General features: G+C 39.2%; 1 protein-coding gene across 10 annotated transcripts in view; it reads right to left on the reverse strand.

Moving 5' to 3' along the window:
- PPP1R12A (protein phosphatase 1 regulatory subunit 12A) overlaps positions 1–18,747 on the reverse strand; it is a 115,252-nt gene that overhangs the window by 50,511 nt on the left and 45,994 nt on the right. For all 10 annotated transcript variants that reach the window (XM_015857250.2, XM_015857226.2, XM_015857277.2 and 7 more), the window contains exon 3: positions 5,651–5,769. In XM_015857250.2, the coding sequence (XP_015712736.1) occupies positions 5,651–5,769 (119 nt within the window). The remainder of the gene's footprint in view (positions 1–5,650; positions 5,770–18,747) is intronic.

Consider the following 18,747-nt stretch of genomic DNA (forward strand, 5'->3'; position numbering starts at 1 on the left):
GCTCTTGTTTTCCAGACTGCAGTGTGATATCAGGGACAAGAAGATAATGCTCGGCACACCTCCCGGCCGCTTTCTGCATACGGCCCGTAGATGGCAATGTGAGTCCTCCTAGCTCCAGCCCCGCTGGAGCCTCTGCTTATGGCTCTACTTTGCTTAACCTCTGGCTGCCTGACGACTGCTGAAATTGTTAATAATTTATTGCTAAATGTTTTCATTTTTTTCTGATCAACAAGTGCCATTCAACAGTTCAGATGCGATTTGATAATCCTGTGCTGTTCGTTGTGCGTTTAGACAGACCGAGCGTGAACTGAAATGCTGAATCATTGTTTCAGTGCTGCTCGGCCATATAAAGGCATGTTTTATAGATACTACAGGGAAGATCAACCCACTTTTTACTTAATGTAGTTAATGTTTATATACAAATGTAATAGTTCACATTTTGTCCACATAAACAAAGTTGAGTTAAGCAATACATTCGAGATAATGTCATTACATTTACCTATGATTAAGAATGAGGAACACTGGCTTCTGCTTTGAAAACGAGACGCAATCTCCCTAACACACAGTAAGTGCCGCCCTGTATCATGAACTCCTGATTCACCTCACGTCACCTCTCCCCACTAACTCACCCCTCAAGAATGTCTCCTATAATTCAAAATAACTGCTTAAGCAGATAAAATAATTTTAAGAGGGCATCTAATGATAAATAACCCTCCATCACCAAAACGTCGCTTCAACCGTAATATTTAACCCTACTCAAGACCCCACAGAGTGCCAACATTTTAAGCTGGTGAGTTTTAAATATTATTAAAGGGGTAGCTGGAATTAAAGTGGTAGCCAAGCAAAACGGCACTCAAGACTGTTAGCTTTCACCTACCCCCACGAAAAGGCTTCTCACTACTGGAAAAAGTCAGCTTCCACAACTACAGCACACTGAAATACCACAGAGCAGAAATACAGGGAATCGTGTCAAGGAATTGGAAATATTGGTATTGTTACTAAAGGTAAACATCTCCATGGATTGCAGTGACATCTATGGAAGTGGGACCAGCCCAGGACAGAGACATCAGCCATATGGAGAGAGAACAAAACAGGTCTAAGAGGAAGTCTTCTTTGTAAAACAGGAGAAAATATTTAAAACACAAGGAGTGCTACGCTGGAATCATTTCCACCGAATACCTGATTGTGCTATTTGTGAGGTGTCCTGTTCATAATCCTGTCACAAATCCCTGTAACTTTCAATGGTACGTTTATAATTTACCTTCTCACAAAGTACAAAAGGAAACTAGGTTTTAAGCTTAAAAAATAATTAAGTGATTGCATGCATGCTTTAGAAACAATATAATAGATTTATTTCATTATATCAAATACCAGAGACAATACAAAAACAACAGAATAGAGCATGTTGCAAAATTGCTCCAAATTAGTAAAAAATCAGTACAGTCCTTACTCCCATGTGAAGGTTTGGGTAGAAAAACACTTTTCCTACTGTAAGAGTGCTGTGGCTTCACCTATAGGCTAGTTAGTCCATTAGTTCACAATGACAGCAAAGCATGTTATATCAGCCAGTCCTGATATATGCTTCCCAAAATACAAGATGCCCTTGTTTAGGGGTCTGAGACCCACAGGAGAATGTATAAGAAAAGAAGAGTGAATCAGGGGCCACAATTGAGAAGCGCTGCACAAGGACTCCAGAATAACTGAAAGAAGATATTAATAATACATAAACTCTATTCTTTCATGTCAAACACTCCTTACCACAGGACTTGTAAAACAGGAGATTAATTTGGATAGCTGACCATTTCCTCTCCAGGTAGTTTAGATTCTGGAGTCTGAATGCCAGAAGATCACAGAATCACAGAATGACCCGGGTTGGAAGGGACCTCAAGGATCATGTAGTTCCAACCACCCTGCCTAGCAGGGCCACCAAACATAGGGCATATGCCCCACCAAAGACAGGGCATCCACAACCTCCCTGGGCAGCCTGTTCCAGGGCCTAACCACTCTCCTAGTGAAGAACTTCTCCCTAACATCCAACCTAAATCTTCCCTCTTTTAACTTAAAACCATTTCCCCGTGTCCTGCTGTTGTCAGCCCTTTCGAAGAGTTTACTCCCTTCCTGGGAGTAAGTTCCCTTCAGGTATTGAAAGGCTGCAATGAGGTCACCCCGCAACCTTCTCTTCTCCAGGCTGAACATACCCAACTCCCTCAGCCTGTCCTCATAGGGGAGGTGCTCCAGCCCCCTGATCATCTTCCTGTCCCTCCTCTGGACCCTTTCCAAAATCTCCATGTCTTTTTTGTACTGAGGGCTCCACACCTGGACACAGTACAACAGATGGGACCTCACAAGAGCAGAGTAGAGAGGGACAATCACCTTCCTATCCCTGCTGACCACCCCTCTCCTGATGGAGCCCAGGATCCCATTTGCTTTCTGAGCTGCCAGAGCTGCAATGCTGGCTCATGTTGAGTCTTTCGTCCATCAGGACCCCCAGGTCCTTCTCTTCTGAGCTGCTCTCAAGGACCACTCCTCCCAGCCTGTACAGGTGCCTGGGGTTCTTCCGACCCAAGTGCAAAACCTTGCACTTTGCCGTGTTGAACCTCATTAGGTTCACCCGAGCCCAGCTTTCCAGCCTGTCAAGGTCCCTCTGAATGGCATCCGTTCCCTCCACCGTATCGACTGCACCACTCAGCTTGGTGTCATCAGCAAACTTGCTGAAGGTGCACTCAATTCCCTCATCGATGTCATTAATAAAGATGTTAAAGAGCACCATACTTCTTCCTATTATGCCTGTAACATCATACCAAGCTGAACTGTATTCTAATTTCCAACTGTGAATTTTGTGCTGTAGTCAGCTATGTCTGTAAAATATAATTCAATGCTTGTAAAAATTGGTCATAAATATAAATAAAGGGATGAAGGTAGAATAATAGCACAATTGGAAGACTCCGACTTCAACTCTGAAGCAGCTAAAAGGATAAGCTAACATGGTAATTCTCCTCAGATGCCTAACAGAAACAAATGTCAAACATCATCACTTCAAAACATTTGAAATCAGAATGAATCACAGTGATCTCTCCAGGCAATGTTCTGCCACAATAAAGCTCTGACTGTTGATGTCAATATGTAGGAAGCCATAATCAGAGCATTAACTACGCAACATGGGAAAAAGAGAAGCTATAGTGAATGTTTTGTCTACGCTGGGCTAAGATTTTTTTGTCACTTGAGTTTGTTCCTTTTCAAAGTAAATTTGCTTATCTTCCACTACCAGTAGCACTGAACTGGGGTTTAATGTTCCACAGATTTCACAGTCCATTTGTTTTACCTAAACTGTGGTACTGCTTTATTTTATCAGGAGCAGTGCTAAAGCATTTAACCATATGTACTGTCAAAGATGAAACTGTCACCATACATCAGTGTTAATTCCAGACCAAGACAAGCAATTAAGTTGTTTTAGAGCTTAATTTTAGAGCTTTATGTTAGCAGTCTAACAGCCAAAGAAGCTAGGCAGAATATACACATACATGTATATAAGAATACACATACATAACAATCCATATAGATAAAATAACAAGATGAATTCTCATATAACAACACATACATGAAATATCTAGGCTAAAACCCTGCATAACTAATCTAGATAAGCTTAACTGCAAAAATATAAATGTTACCAAGTCCTGTAACAGATCTGTAAGTAAGCATTAAAACCACTTCCAAACATACCTATGTATATATAAATGCATGTATATAGAACATGTATGTCTGAAATTTTCAGTGAATTGTGGCATTTAGTTTAGACTGTCAATGCTGATTTTACAATTGGGTTGTTCAAAACAATTAGACTTGAAAAAATAAGATTGCATATTGATTCTTCGCACTGTAAAAATGTGCATTAAAATTTAAAATTATATACATACATTATCGGTAACATTAAAGTAAGAGTATTTTAGATTTAGGTAAATCTTGCAAAGAACAACAGTCAATTACTAGAGCACGTCAGTAAAGTCAAATGCATTGAAATCTACCTAAATCATCTAGGTTGATCTACAAGTCAGACATAACTCCCTAACAAAGACTGACAACATTCGTCCAGAAAAAAAAAAAAAAAAGAAATAGAACAGCTGTTCTTTTTTCCCCCCCAAAAAACTAATTAGAATAAACAGTAGCACTGACACAAAAAAATATTCACACCTATCTTAATCTGGAGTTCTTTATGTGCTCACTATAAGAACTGTCAAATAAAATTCATTTAACATTAACATTAACATTAATACATGAGTAAAAGCCTCTGTCAAATCTACAGTCTCCTTCTACATATTAGCACCTCTTACTTTCCTATTTATCATGTCACCCACTTTCTTTTTAACATTTGTTTTTGGTATTAAACAGGTTTAAGAATTCAAATCATATCATGGCTAAGGTTCAAGCAATTAATTGTTTTCTACCTTATGCATTATGTAAATCCGTCTTAGAGATATAAATTCTCTGCTACAAATAAAAAGTAACATTTTCACAGAGGAAGGAGGCTGTAAATAGGGAGAAAGGTGGTTTGGATTGATGGAGATGCACATCCCTCACAAAGGCTCTGTCTTAGTTACTGAGTGCCATCTTCCTTCAAAGCATGATGTAACTTAGACCACATCATCTCATTCCTTGTACTGGGAGCTTTGGGATAGTAATGCATGCCTAGAAGACTTGAGATGATGAGACACCATCTGAATATTCTCTCCTACGTGGAACAGAAAAACCTCAAACTTTCAAATAGCTTTCCCTGGAAAATAAGTATTAAAAATAGTAGAATATAGGAAATAGTAGAATATAGGAAATAGTAGAATAAGGAGGAAAAAATTATAAGAGGAAAAAGGAATAAATATTCTTTTTTAAAGACCAATCTCTTTTATAAAGTCAACACTGCTAGATTTGGCCTACTGATTTTCTAGGAGTAAAGTGCACATGTTTAGGATGTGCACCTTGAAGTGATACTATCCAGACTTAATACCTATCCATTAACTGCGTGGTTCTCTGAGGTGAGCACAGAAAATACTGGAATTAATTTTGTTCTCAGACCTAAAACAAGTGCAATTTAAGACTCTTTATCCTAACACATAGTTTTAGACATTTGGCGTTGTGTAATGGCACTCAAAACTAAATACAAAGGGTTGCTTATGTGATGGGGTACAGTAGTTTACTTTTGGTTCAGTTATTCTACGGTATCAATGGAAAGAAACTGTTACCTTCAGGCTGGATTCATCTCACTCTAAAAGGGACATCAGAGTCACTCCAGAAGTGCCTATTTTCCTCTTCTCTAATGCAGTTTCCTTCGGTACAGATTTCTAGCCTCAATCTAAACTGGGATATATTGGTCTACACCCAAAACGGACAGAACACCCTCCATAGTATCTAAATGCCACTTAAATTCTGCCACGTGAACGTAAGAATCCAGCCAACATCTACTTTCCAGTACTTCCAACCTCTTTCTTCTCGAAAGGCTGGGATGAGTTAAAATGCCTGGAAGGCAGCTTCAGCAACATACACAGTATCAACAATTCTCTTTTTAAAAAAGTTAACTTTAAAATCATTAATTTCTACATATACTTTCAAAAACATATTTAGCATTCAATAAACAAAAGCAGCTTTTCACATTTAAAATTACCTTGTCTATTCACTTCATTCTGAAGCAGCTCTTCCATTGCCTCTTCTTCAGCAATATCTAATGGAGTGTCTCCTTCACTATTTACAGCTCCTACATGTGCTCCTTGACTAATTAAATACCTGCCAATAGAAAAAGAACAATAAAGTTTTTGATGGACAAAAAAGGAGGGTGAATTTCAATGCAGTAAAGTTGATGCAGAAATAGCAGCCACTAGGTTATAATGGATATACACATGTACACATATAGTTAATAGAAGAAACTCTATTTGGTATATGAGAAAAAAAAACCCCCTTCATGACTCCCCACAATCACAGAATATCTATACAATTTTTTTATCATAATATCCAGTAACATGTACAGCAAGTACTCTGTTGGTTCTTCAGTCTGTCACAAAGATTTCCAAACATATTAAATATGTACCTGCATGAACTGAAAAAGAAAAACCAAACAAAAACAGAAAAACAAAAACAACGTGGTTATATGATGGGCAAAAGTGAACGCATAAATGATGGTAAACACAGCATTTCCCATCTCTGCTGCCAAACACTGACAAGGTTAGCTTTTGGTGGGGTAATGGGAGAGTCAAGGAAACCAAGCAGTATTTTGCACTCTGTTTAAGATACATGGTTCTTTATTTAAAGTACTACTGCCTTATGATCAGCAATCCAGCCTTACACACCTCCTGTCTTATAGAGTTTAATTTATACTTTACATCCAGTTGCAGAAAAGAACCCCACCAAACTAAAAGGAAATACACAGACCTTAAGAACTAGTCACCTATTTGGTAACAGATACAAAAATCAAAAGTGCTTTCTTAACTTCACTATGGCAGAATGTTAAATCATGCAGGAATCAATCACAACATTAATACACCACTAGTATAAACGTTTTAGAATATTTCTGTTTAACTACTCTAGGTTAGTAATGACAGATTCTGTGCCTAGGATCATTTTATCCTTCTCTGTATTGAACTCAGCACCTCGAGTGCCCTCCCACTTCTCTTTTTTCCAACGTATGACTTAAATAGCACTTGCTATTAAATCTCTGCAATCACGTCAAGAAAAGGTAAGAACTAAGAGATCACAAACTGGAAATGAATTCCCAGAAGTGTAACTGTATCTCCTGGGGCACTTATCATCAGTTGCCACCGCTAACTTTGATGTTGGTATGCTGTGCTGTTTTTATTCCATACCTCTTGGAAGAGCACAGCTGTGAATCTCAACGTGTCCCTTGAGCTTCAAGAACTCTTTTCCAAGAATGAAAAAATAATTCGAAGTAACTGCATTTCTCAATGATACCACTTGCACAGTTTCAATAGTTGTGCAGCATTTCAGGTTACATATCTGATAGACATAACTGCTATGCAGGATATTTGCTAAGCAGCCAAAACAAACAGTAGGGGTATGTAACTTTCTCACAAAGTCAAAACTTTGGACTCAAAACCAAAGTCACTCACCAACAAAAATGTCCTTTTTTAAAAAAAAAATCCAATGTCAGTGTCCAAGTAACTTCCAATTTCCTTTCTCTAACATGGACACAAAACAGGTGATTAATGAAACTGTTTTTACCTATTTCTACCTAACAGTAGAAGATGAAGCAGTGCTTAACAGAGTGTAGGTATGGAACAAAAGGTGACAGCAGCACTTCACAAACTTGTTTAGCCATATGAACAACTTCATAATTAAATGATCCTTTCAAGTAGAACCCAAAACCAAAGCAGCTTACAGACCAAAATGAGACCAGCGGAGCTGGGGTACCAGCAGGGCTGGAGAAGTGGAGTTACTGAGTTCCCCTCTGCATATCCTTACAAGGTTTTTAATGGGTCAGTGAAATTAGAACCAATTCATGAATTTGAAGGGATAGAAGAACTAGAGGAAAGATGACTCTTCAGAGAAGTGAGATCTCCATGATGATGGCCCTTTCCCAGCCTTTTGTCAGCCTCTCCCTCTAGGCATGCTCTCTGCTACCCCTACCCCATAAATTAATAGCGAAATAGCAATACAGTCTAAAATATTATTCAAATGTCAACTTTTTAAATACATCTTTTAAGTTAAGCAATGGGAGTGATGCTTGTTCTGCCTTCTGAGCCTTTCAGTAACAGATGATCCCAACACAAATAAGTTTATGTATTTGTTTATTTTCATTGACTGTAACAGTAATTTCAGCAAAGTAATGGCACGGCTCAGATGGTGCGTGAAGTTACCTTGGTGCCCTCAGGATCATAGCTGTAATTAGGAAGCCTAGCACTGCCAAGAGAAAGGGGAACAACTGTTTCAGATATGTAGGAAACTTGACTCTGCATCACATACAGAAAGGAGACAGATTTGGTAACTGAGAGAATGAAGACGAAGCTCTGTATTTTTAGGGCACAGCTGAGCCTACAGATAAGAAGGTTTGTTGTTTTTTTTAAGTCATCCCCCAAACTTCAAGCTATTAATTAAAACCAACAGCATGACTTCAGATATGGGCATCTTTCACACTTCAGTAATTCTGGTACCAAATAGCTACAATTTTCACCTGTAACAGGATATTGTTCTGTGTAGGTTTGTATATTAAAAAGGCATCAGTGTTTCAAACTAAAGAAAATTTACTGCTTTTTAAGATCTTTATGGCTGCTTTCCTTCTTCTAAAATAAGTAAGCAAAAACTAACTTTCATTTCCTCCACTGAACTTTAATCCATACAGCTACATGGCATACAGAGTTTATTAAGAATCTACAACCATGGCCTTTGAGATCAAGTCCAGAAGAAGATGCTTTTTGCTGGGCTGAATGCAATAGAAAAGTAAAAAAATACTGGATTCTTACAGTCATCTCCTTATTGCAGCTAAAGCTTTCAAGTGTTGCTATTCAAGCTAGAGCACCTCTTCCAGATACTCCTGTTGTCTAAGTAGAAAGAATTGCAAGTATCAGACAAATAGTAGAACAGATAAGAGCAAGAAAATAAAATCGTTCCTGATCTTTTTGCCCCGATGTTTCCACAAGCATTATGCAGCCCAGGAAAGACTGGAAGAATAAGTCTGTTTTGTGATAATGCTGTTCTATGAAGGTAAAAATACTTCCATTTGAAATCTGTGTTTTAGGAATCCTCAATATTCCTCAACTGAAGTACAGATTGAAGTTAGCAACCTTGAAAAAGGTGAAATATTTACTTTCAATTATTATTACGCAACCCAGATTATCTCCTACCACTTGTGAAAAATACATTTCAATGCCTTTTATAAAAGGTTGGAATATCAGCATCTCTGAGACACTAAGTAACTCCATATGAAAGCCAAGCAGTACTAACCAAAATTAAGCTCAGGAACTGGAAATTGAAACTGTCACCTTACAGCTGGGCCCACAGTTGGCCAAATAAAAAAAACTTTGGATTTTCTAAACTCCATTAGCTGCAACCAACTAGATATGGTCAGAAAACATTTTAACATTATTTACTGCAGCAAAAGGAAGAGGGACATCTGTTTACATTCAAACCTTGTCTCAGTTCACAGTATCTGGAAACAAGTTTACTAAGTAATTAGGGATATAATTAACTTTAAGAGCTTGCAGAACCTGAAGGTCAGAATTAGCAGGGCAAGCAAGGAGCAGGGCAGAGCAGTGGCTGCTGAATGGACTCAGTTCCTTACCTGCTGCCTGCTGAGCTCATGAGGAAGTCAGCAGTGAAACCAAGTGCTACCTGCTGCCTCCTAAGACCATCTGACAGGGCCCTCTAACCCCGAATTCTGAGGAGAGGGAACATCCTAAAGCATCTCTGCTGTTTATCCATGTAAAATAAGCACGCCTCCTTCAGCCTTGCAGACAAATGAGGCTTAATGATAGCAAGGCACCAACCAACAGCACAACTGGACTCCCAAGGCCTTTGAACCAATTTGCCATTTCAGCTAAGCCCAGCTGTTTGGGTTTTTTAAATCCATAGACAATGGAGTTCCAATGAAGTCCACAAGAGCCCCCAGTGAACAGCAATATGGAACCAAAGACAGCAAAGTCAGCAGACAGTGGTGCCATCAGTTGCAGACACAAATTTCTGCCCCACAGTTGACAGAAGGTAAAATCAAATTTAAAAGGTTAAATTGTCAGATTTATATATATATTTTAATGGCCTCCTTTTAAGACAACTTTCAGCAAGTAAAGTCTTAAAAAAACTTTTAAAAGTACTTCTTTGTAAATCATTCAAATTCTTTTCAACAAGACACTGCTACCAAGCCAAACAAGCAGACATTCAAGACACATCTAACAGACTGAAGCTCTAAAATGGTAATATTGCTGTTTCAAATCTATTTGATTTTTTAAGTACATTGAAGCTGTAACACTTGATCCTTCCGAGGGCTTCTCCTGGTTTGAGTGCCTGGGAATATTTCTTTAAAGAATCAGTGCCAGAGAAGTTTCACTTTTAAGTTCCTAAAAATGTTAATATTAACTCAGACAGAAGTGGAAATGCTAACTCAAACTCCTTAGCCCTTCTCCAAAGTGTTTTTGGTTTGTTTGGTTAAATGTAGGGGAAAAAAATAATACTTAAGGGCAAGGTAAGCTGTATGTTGTACAGGCTGTACAACTCATCAAGGGATTAAATCACAGCTTCCACACGATTCTTACATTCTTAAGATGCACTTCTCAACATAACTGCTTAAAGTAACAGACTAAAGAATAAGAAAACACAAAACAGAACTTTAAATAACCCAAAGCTGAAGCTAATGAATACCAAACGAGACTCAGGATTCCAGAACATGGTGAGTCCTGCCACAGAGATGACATGGGGTGTGTGGCTCTGCACAGCAGTCCCTGGGCTGTTCTGAACACCAACCTTCAGATAATTCCCCTGCTCCCACCTCTATATAGGTGAGACATTCCTGCAATTGTCTCTTCTCCTGAGTCTACCTACAGATGCTCTTAAGTGGGAAACAAAGGTTCCAAGCGAAATACCATAAGCAAAATGATACAAATTTCTTTGGGCTGAGAATATCTGCTCTGAATAATTTCAAGGCTGATGTAGTGAGAAAATCAAAAGGCTTGAGAAACAAGTCAAACTAGCAGGAAGCCTTATTCAGAAGCTGTGCAAAATGCCATCTGATGACAGCAAGTCACAGCTGCACCTCAACCTTCTGTCTGAACAATCAGCACTGAGTACTGGCTGACATAAGAAAGGTTCCTCCAATGCAACTGAAACTACAATTGATCCTCCAGGCATTTTTAAGGTTATTTCTCTTTGCAAATCTCAACAGATTATCTCATTTTTCTCATTTGGGAACAAAAAGCTGCAATAGGAACATTCACCCTAAGAGCAGCTACACAAAACTCCGGGGTAAATAAGGCCAGCTAGGATTATTTGGCAAAACTTACTAATTATTGCTCCTGAGTGAAGATTTGCAGCCAGTTGATACCAACCACAGATGTCAGGTGAATTTATGATTTCCTCTGGAAATTGTCAAGAGTAGTGAATTTCATACAGCTAGAAATATTTTTTAATGATTAAGAAATCATTCCTTGGAAAAAAATGACCACATGACTTAAACCAATTGGAGTTATGATTTCTTTTCAATTTTCACTTGTCTAATCCAAATTTCAAAGTACTTTTTTCCTAAATTGCAAACTTATTTAGAAATCTCTACCCTTCAATATGCAAGAGCTCTTCCAAATAGAGCAAATCCAGCTTGTTCTCATGTTCTCATTCTCCCTCTCGAATCCACTTCTTCAATGCACACACACCTCAGCTTCAGAATCATCAAACACCCCCAATGGGATCCAAGTAGTATGTCACAGAGATGAGAAAAAAAATCCCCCCAAGGCAAAGAGCTCTTTCTGTTGATTCTGAACAACATCTATAGATAAGAAACATGTTTGTGTTTACGAAGAATATTTATGAGCATTCTGAAAGGTAGTAAAACACTGAGCTGGCTGCTCAGTAACTTCCACACCCCAAGGAAGCACAGCAACTAAAAAAAATCACATCTGTTTTCCTTTCTAGTATGCGGGAACATGGAAGAAACAGTGCAGATAACTGTATCTGGTTAGTCTTAAGTCTTCCTGAGTTCCAAGAAACCTATGGAAAAAGACAGCAATGAGCTTTAGAAGTATTTGTACGTAGGCGGCTACCTAAACATTAACAGGGCAAAGATGAAACAGTAAAAATTCCTACTTGCAGCATATGAAAAGCAACTAAGCCCACATAGTTTACTATATCCATATAGAGGAAAAGACATATGAGGGGCGGCAGAGCAATGTTTAGGTGAAAGTAAACAGTGACTGAGAAGAGGAAAGTAGGAAACATGAAGAAAGCTATATAGGGAAACACATGCTAGAACCTAATCCCACCACTGTCCCCTGAAAAGAACTGCAGGCTGGTAGTGCCAGGATGAATACAGCGCAAAAACTTCATCAGGAATGAAATCAAGAGAAACAAACATACATAAAACAAAAATCAAGTGGAACAAACATACTTCTCAAGTGCACATCAGATGTCAGTTTCATTATATATTTATTCTGAAAAATTAAGGAACGCTTTCTCTGCTGGCCAGTGAACGCATGACGATTATTCAAGCTCAAGCATATGAAATTTTGTAGGAATCACTTTCAAAACTAACGCAGTTGTTTAAATAAAAGGGGAAAAAAAAGGATTTCAATTAATCAAGTGTTAAGCTGCAACATGTTTTGAAATCCAGTGTTCTCAAAAAATACTAGAAATAAAGAAGTGACGCACTGCAGCATCTGACAATAAAAATACACTGCTTGTCCACCACCGATGACAATTGGCATTCTTTTCCTTCAGAACCAGTTATTTTAATATAAAACATCTCAGAAAGGGCAGTCAGGCATTGGAATGCACTGCCCAGGGAGGTGGTGGAGTCGCTAAGCATGGTGGTGTTCAAGAGACGTTTGGATGTTGTGTTGAGGGATATGATTTAGCTGGGAAGTATTGGTAATGGTTGGACTGGATGATCTTCTAGGTCTTTTCCAACCTTGATAATTCTGTGATTCTGTGAAAACTGATTATCTCTTTTGCATCTTTTAGTGCAAAAATGGTAAGGTTCGAAAAATGTTACACCTGTGAGTACAGTAACTGTACTTCATGATGGTCTCAGTGCTCAGAACGCTCTCCTGTAGCACATCTTTCAGTGTTACAGTGCTTTAGGGCAGCGTCATCAAGATGAATACTTAGGGCCGAGTTGTACTGGTTTAAAAGAAGAGCAAACAGCTTTGAGGCAGAAAAGGAGCCAGAAGGGAAATCATACTGCTGCCCACCATCCTCAACTGAATGCTCACCAATGGCAGAGCCAGACTCTTGTCCTTCCTGCCTTTTACCAAGGGTAGCACTGCTGCAAGTCAGAATCTGTGATGCTACGGGAGACTGATGTCCTTTTGTTACAATGGAAGTTATGAGTATGGATTTAACTTGACAGACATATTTTCTTGCAACAGTGATGTGTTGGCATTTATATCAGAGAAGTTTAAACCAAGATCAATTCTGAAAAATCCTTTTACTGTACTTAAATGAACATAAGCAAACTATAATCACCACAACATAGAATTTATCTTGTTAATTATTAAATTATGCAATACTATAGTGACCAAATCTTCGTATAAAAACACTACTGCCACAGTGCAGCTTTTGGCATCACGCAGCAGCACTGAACTCAGTCCAACCCCTCACTAGGAACTGTCAGTGCATCTGCAACATGCAGCAGCTGTTTGCCTGCTTGGTCTGCTTCAAACTTCCTTGAAAAAACATTTCCTCCAAAGGAACTCTCATTCTTCAAAGATTTGATGAGCAGTACCCTCATCTGCAATCAGAAGGTGCCAATAATTCCTGTTTTTATACTTTTAGCCTGTCATATTCGCTGTTTATAAATAGAATTACATTTTTGATCTCTGCATCTGATCTGTATCCCAGGATCTCAATCTCAGCATGCAGCAGCCCCACATCTCTATGGACACCACACTAATCTACGTGGATTTCAAAATAGTCCCAGCTGCCTTAATCCTGCCTCAGTATGGGATAAGAAGACCAGAAACATGCACATAGATCACAATCACTTGCACTGAAGTGACGTAGCTGGGATATCCAACCAAAGACACAACTTTAAGAAAGGATAAATAGGTGCATAGATGGCTTTAGTGTCATTAGTAAACTCACTGCATGCTGCAGAAGAGGATGGAGCTCAAAGTGAACATATTTATGTAACAGCTTAAAGAAAACAAAAGCTGAAGTACAAAGAAGTGACAACCTACACCACACCCATGTTTTCTCCTAGAAAACAACACTTGAAACCAATACTCCCACATATTTGTCACTCAGCTGCTCACATTTAATTAACTTCAGAGCTCACTGGTAAGATAACTACTGTTAATTGTTCTTGGGATACCAATAAAACCTATGCTCTGGGATAAACAACTAAGACCTTTTCTATATGTATCACATCTTCAAGCAGGGTATTTTTTTTTTAAACATCAGTTGCACTTTTAAACAATTTTTCAGCCAAAAAAATTAGGACACTTTGAGCTTTACGGTGGGCATCTGTCCCTTGATTTTTCATTAGACCCAGTGAATTAGATCCTTCTACTCAATCATGCAGCCTTGTAGAAGGTATCTCTAAACTTAAGAGTATGTTAGATTTACTTCTCTAAGAACAGAAATGTAATATTCTTACAATACTTGAAGTCACAAGTGGAAAACACATACAGTAATCCCATCTGAAGAAGGCAGCTATAGAGCACACAGTTTTTGTGCATTCTACAGTGAATACCTCCCCTAGACACCCCTGGCTGAACAAACAGGTATCAAATGAGGCAGGCCATTTAATTTCTGCTAACCTATCAACCATATCTTAATGTGCATTTCTGCCAGTTGGTTTATATTCAAATACCAGATCACTACTCAGCTTCTCAGCAGTATATATTAAACTCTTCCACGTAATGACATGATTTTAAAGGGCAGATTTCACTATCAACCTAAAGAACTCAATCAGTGTTTCATTATTCCTAGGAGAGGTGCACATGAACACAAACATATTGAAAACAGTACACTGCCACGGTACATCTTCATGAAACAAAAAGTCAGTTGATATTAACTCAGTGATCTTCAAGTTTTACTGTGCTTTGCTATAATGGAAGCCAGCTTTGCCTTCGTAAAGGTCTCATATGAGTTTGCAAGAGGAAGAACTTTCATGTTCCTGATAAAGAATGAATGCTACAGTTTGGGGGAAAGAAAAATAGACTTCTATACGAGCCTGTCTTATCCCCCTTTGACCAATAAACAATCCTGCAATATCCTTAACCCTTTTGCCAAACCCTTCTTTCAGAAAGAAACAAGGCAGCAAATAGAAGAGCATTAACTGAAACAATCTTTCAAAGCCTCAGTGATCTTTTCACAGCTATCACAACTAACCTTCCATCTTTACCACTGTCAAGTTCTATGAAGTCAGTCATTCTTCTAGAAAGCTGTTATTCTGTGGCTGGAATAATTTTTCTCTCTCCCTGCTTTCATTCTGCCACCTGATTAGTTTTACAATATATCTTTCTGAAGTCCTATTCTCATTTCCCAAGTGGGTCGTATTAAAGTTCATATATGATCCTTTTTCATTTTCATCACAGAATGGTTTGGGTTGGAAGAGTCGTTAAAGACAATTCAGTTCCAATCCCCTGCTGTATGGAGGGACACATTCCACTACCTCATGGTGCCTAAAAGGCCATTCAACCTGGCCTTGAATGCCAAGGGATGGAGCAACCACAGCTTCTCTGGGTAACCTGTTCTATTGCCTCACTTCCCTCACAGTGAAGAAATTATTTTTATAGCTAATCCAAGCTTTTAGTTTAAAGCCATTGCCCCCTGTCCTACCACTACTCTCTCTGATGAAGAGTCCCTCCACAGCTTTCCTGTAGGCCTTTCCTGAAGGCCTGCTATTTCTTTCCCGTAATACCTCAATACCTGCAGATAATCAAGTTAGCAAACCTTAGAGAAAAACAGATTAGAAGCTGCTTTGAAAGCTATATTGTGATTCCACTATTCTCAGCTATTGCAGAACATTCAGCAGCACCAGCTGGCTCAGGGTCATGACGTGGGGGAACAAGGAGAGACTTCAGCCCAGCAGAGTCAGCCGTTCCACAGGCAGGTTTCTGCTCAGAGGTGTCTGAAAAGCAGCCCAGACTTTTCTTTTTAATGCCTCCATATCTGTGCCAACTGCTGTTGGCAAGGCAGATCAGCTCACTGATCCAAAAGAGAATAAACCTTCCAAAACCCCTGAAGGCTAGGTCTTATACTAATGGTTACCATGCTGCTGTGGGATCGTTAGCTACTGTTAAAGGGGGAGTAAGAGCCCGGAGCCTGTAGAGGAGGGGAGAAAGCAAAGAGAAGAAGGAATGGCTGCCTGTTTCTGCAGTAGTCTCAAGCTAGACCACATTAAGCATATGGTGAAAATGTCTTGAATTCCCTTCATTATTTGTTGCTCAATGAGCACTGGAATCATCCCTGTAACAGAGCTGGGAATCCCTATCATCCAGTCTATGCAGCAGCCCTTTTAAGGCAGTCAGAACTTTCAAGTAGAACACCTAAATCTGAACATCTATGTGTTCAGCTTCAGGTCTGCAGGATTGTCTCTCAGTCCCCTATACACAGGACAGCAATCACTTGTGTAGGCTTACTGGGTTGTCACTAAAATAGAGAGATCTGGGGCCGATGGCTAGCTGAGGTCTCAGCGAACCAGTCTGGCTAGGTTCACTTACAGGCGGCTGGAGCCCACAGACACAGATAGGCACCAACAGCAAGACAGCCTGTAAAATGAGCTTTACACACTGCGGGAAGAAGGAAAAGGAAAGTACAAAACTTTTGACTCCTTTATATTCTTTGAATTATTCAGAAAGTTAATACCATACACACTATTCAAAGTATGAGCAAAACAATTATCTTCACGTTCTGCTTTTCCTTCCCTCTCTGTGCTTATAATTCCTATCAAGAGATCAGTGTTTTTGCAGACAAATTACTGTCTTTGGAGGTGCACAACATCATTACATCATTAGGAAAGGGTACATTAAGCCACCAATGAGCTTGGGAAGGAAGAAGTGGAACTTTTAGCTTTTGAACACTGTGATCAAGTTGTAACTAAAGAATATTATGAGGGCTGCTATGAAAGTAATAATTCCTATTTTACTGTGCTGGTCCATAATGTCAGAGGTGGATCCTGGTGGAACGGCAGAAGAGATTGAATCTTCCCACCAATATTCCATTACGTTTTGCTGCTGTGTGACAGATGGCAGTGAAGGAGCAATCCGACAAAATGGTGGCTGACATGGAAGTGTGTATGAAGTGAAGGTGTATTATTCAGTTCCTCAACGTGGAAAAAAAGGGCACCCAGTGGCATTCATCAGTGCTTGCTGAACACTTATGGGGAACAAACAGTGGATGCGAGCACAGTGAGGCAGTAATGATGCCTTCCAGCAGTAGTGACAGCAACATGAAAGACAAGCCATGTTCCAGATAGCCATGCATGGCTGTCAAACCACAAAATGAAGAGTGTCTCTATCAGCTCATCCACGCAAATCAGTGGATTATGACGCCATGTGTGAGTTTATCAGAACCTAATGAGCCAATATAAGGCTAAAGGTGATGGCCTCCTGGATCGCATCATCACCAACGTTGAGATGTGGTGTCAGCAGCACAAGCTGAGACAAAAGAGCAGTCCATGGAATGACAACCAATGAATTCCCCATCAAAGGAAAAGTTCAGGAAAACAGTTCAGTTCAGGTTAAGTGATGCGCACCATCTCTTTCTGTAGGGAAGGGGTGGTCCTTCTGCATTTCCTAGAACACTGACTGCTATATTGCAATGCTGCCTAAGCTGAAAGCTCAAATTTCCAGAGTCTGTCTGGAGGAAAAGAAAACCTTTCTCTTGCAGCACAGTAACTCCAGGCCTCATACCAGTTTAAAAACCCTGGAGCACACTGCCAATCTTTGCTAGACTGACCTACCACACCCACTGTACAGTCCGGGATTTGGCACCTTCTGACTTTCATCTGTTCAAGCCAATGAAATATGGACCGTGTAGGCAACATTTCCCTAGCAACAGCACTGTCACAGTAGCTGTGGAACAGTGGGTCACCTCTGCTGGTGCAGAATGTTATGAGCACAGCATGCAAGTTCTAACTCATACTGGAGAAAATGCAAAGCTAAGAGTGGTAACTATATTGAAAAATCGTGTTGAATAGCTGAGAATTTGCACTATCAAGTAGCATTATTGCACTCTTTATTGTAATTTCTATGGAAATAAATAGGAGGCATTACTTTCAGAGTAACCTATGAAGAAGCATCATAGCAGTGATGGCACTGGAAGCAAACAAAAATAAAATTACAGGTCCATTTCTAAACTGGACTCCATCTATGACACAAAGGCACAAATAACCTATAGATTAATTAATTAGATTTCATTCATACCTCAGTTTTGAAGAGCCCAGAGAAAAATGAATAGCTGATCTCTGTAAAGCGCTGGGAAGTATTTAGATCAATTCCAAAGTGCCACTAAGATTTTGAAAGTTGGAAGTATTTTGGAAAAACCTATTAGCAAGTAGAAATTCTGAATGACTACGAAAGCACGGCTATTAAGTACTGGCAGATAGTTACACCTGTCACTTACACCAAAGGCCAATGGAAATGCGTAGTTATTGCTTGTAACTGATAGGGAACACAGTCAAAGATTTTGAGGAAGACTGTGGCAATTTGGCTCATTTCAAAATGGCAAGTTTGACTTTTAGCATTTAAAGGGAGAAATTTCAGGGACTACAGATAAATACTGATGAAAATTAAACACAAACTGGAAGAAGGTCACTGTCAACCAAACAAACACTTATTTCAAATAACCTGACAAGAAGAAAGGAAATGTGAGTGTAGTTTGATGGTCTCAAATTCATCCCAGCCCTGCACATCGTGTTGGAGAATGCTCCTCAGTTCAAGCTATCTGCAAAGTTTCCAGTACTACACACTATCTAACTGTTACCAATATCAATCATATTAAATAATATTCAATGGAAAAATTCTATTGTTGTCTCAAGAGACATCCCCCTCTTTTATTTGGGACAAAAGTGTAACTGTCAGATGAATAAATTGAATTAGAAAGCTT

Source organism: Coturnix japonica, chromosome 1 (genome assembly GCF_001577835.2).
Source record: "Coturnix japonica isolate 7356 chromosome 1, Coturnix japonica 2.1, whole genome shotgun sequence".
Taxonomy (NCBI): Eukaryota; Metazoa; Chordata; class Aves; order Galliformes; family Phasianidae; genus Coturnix; species Coturnix japonica.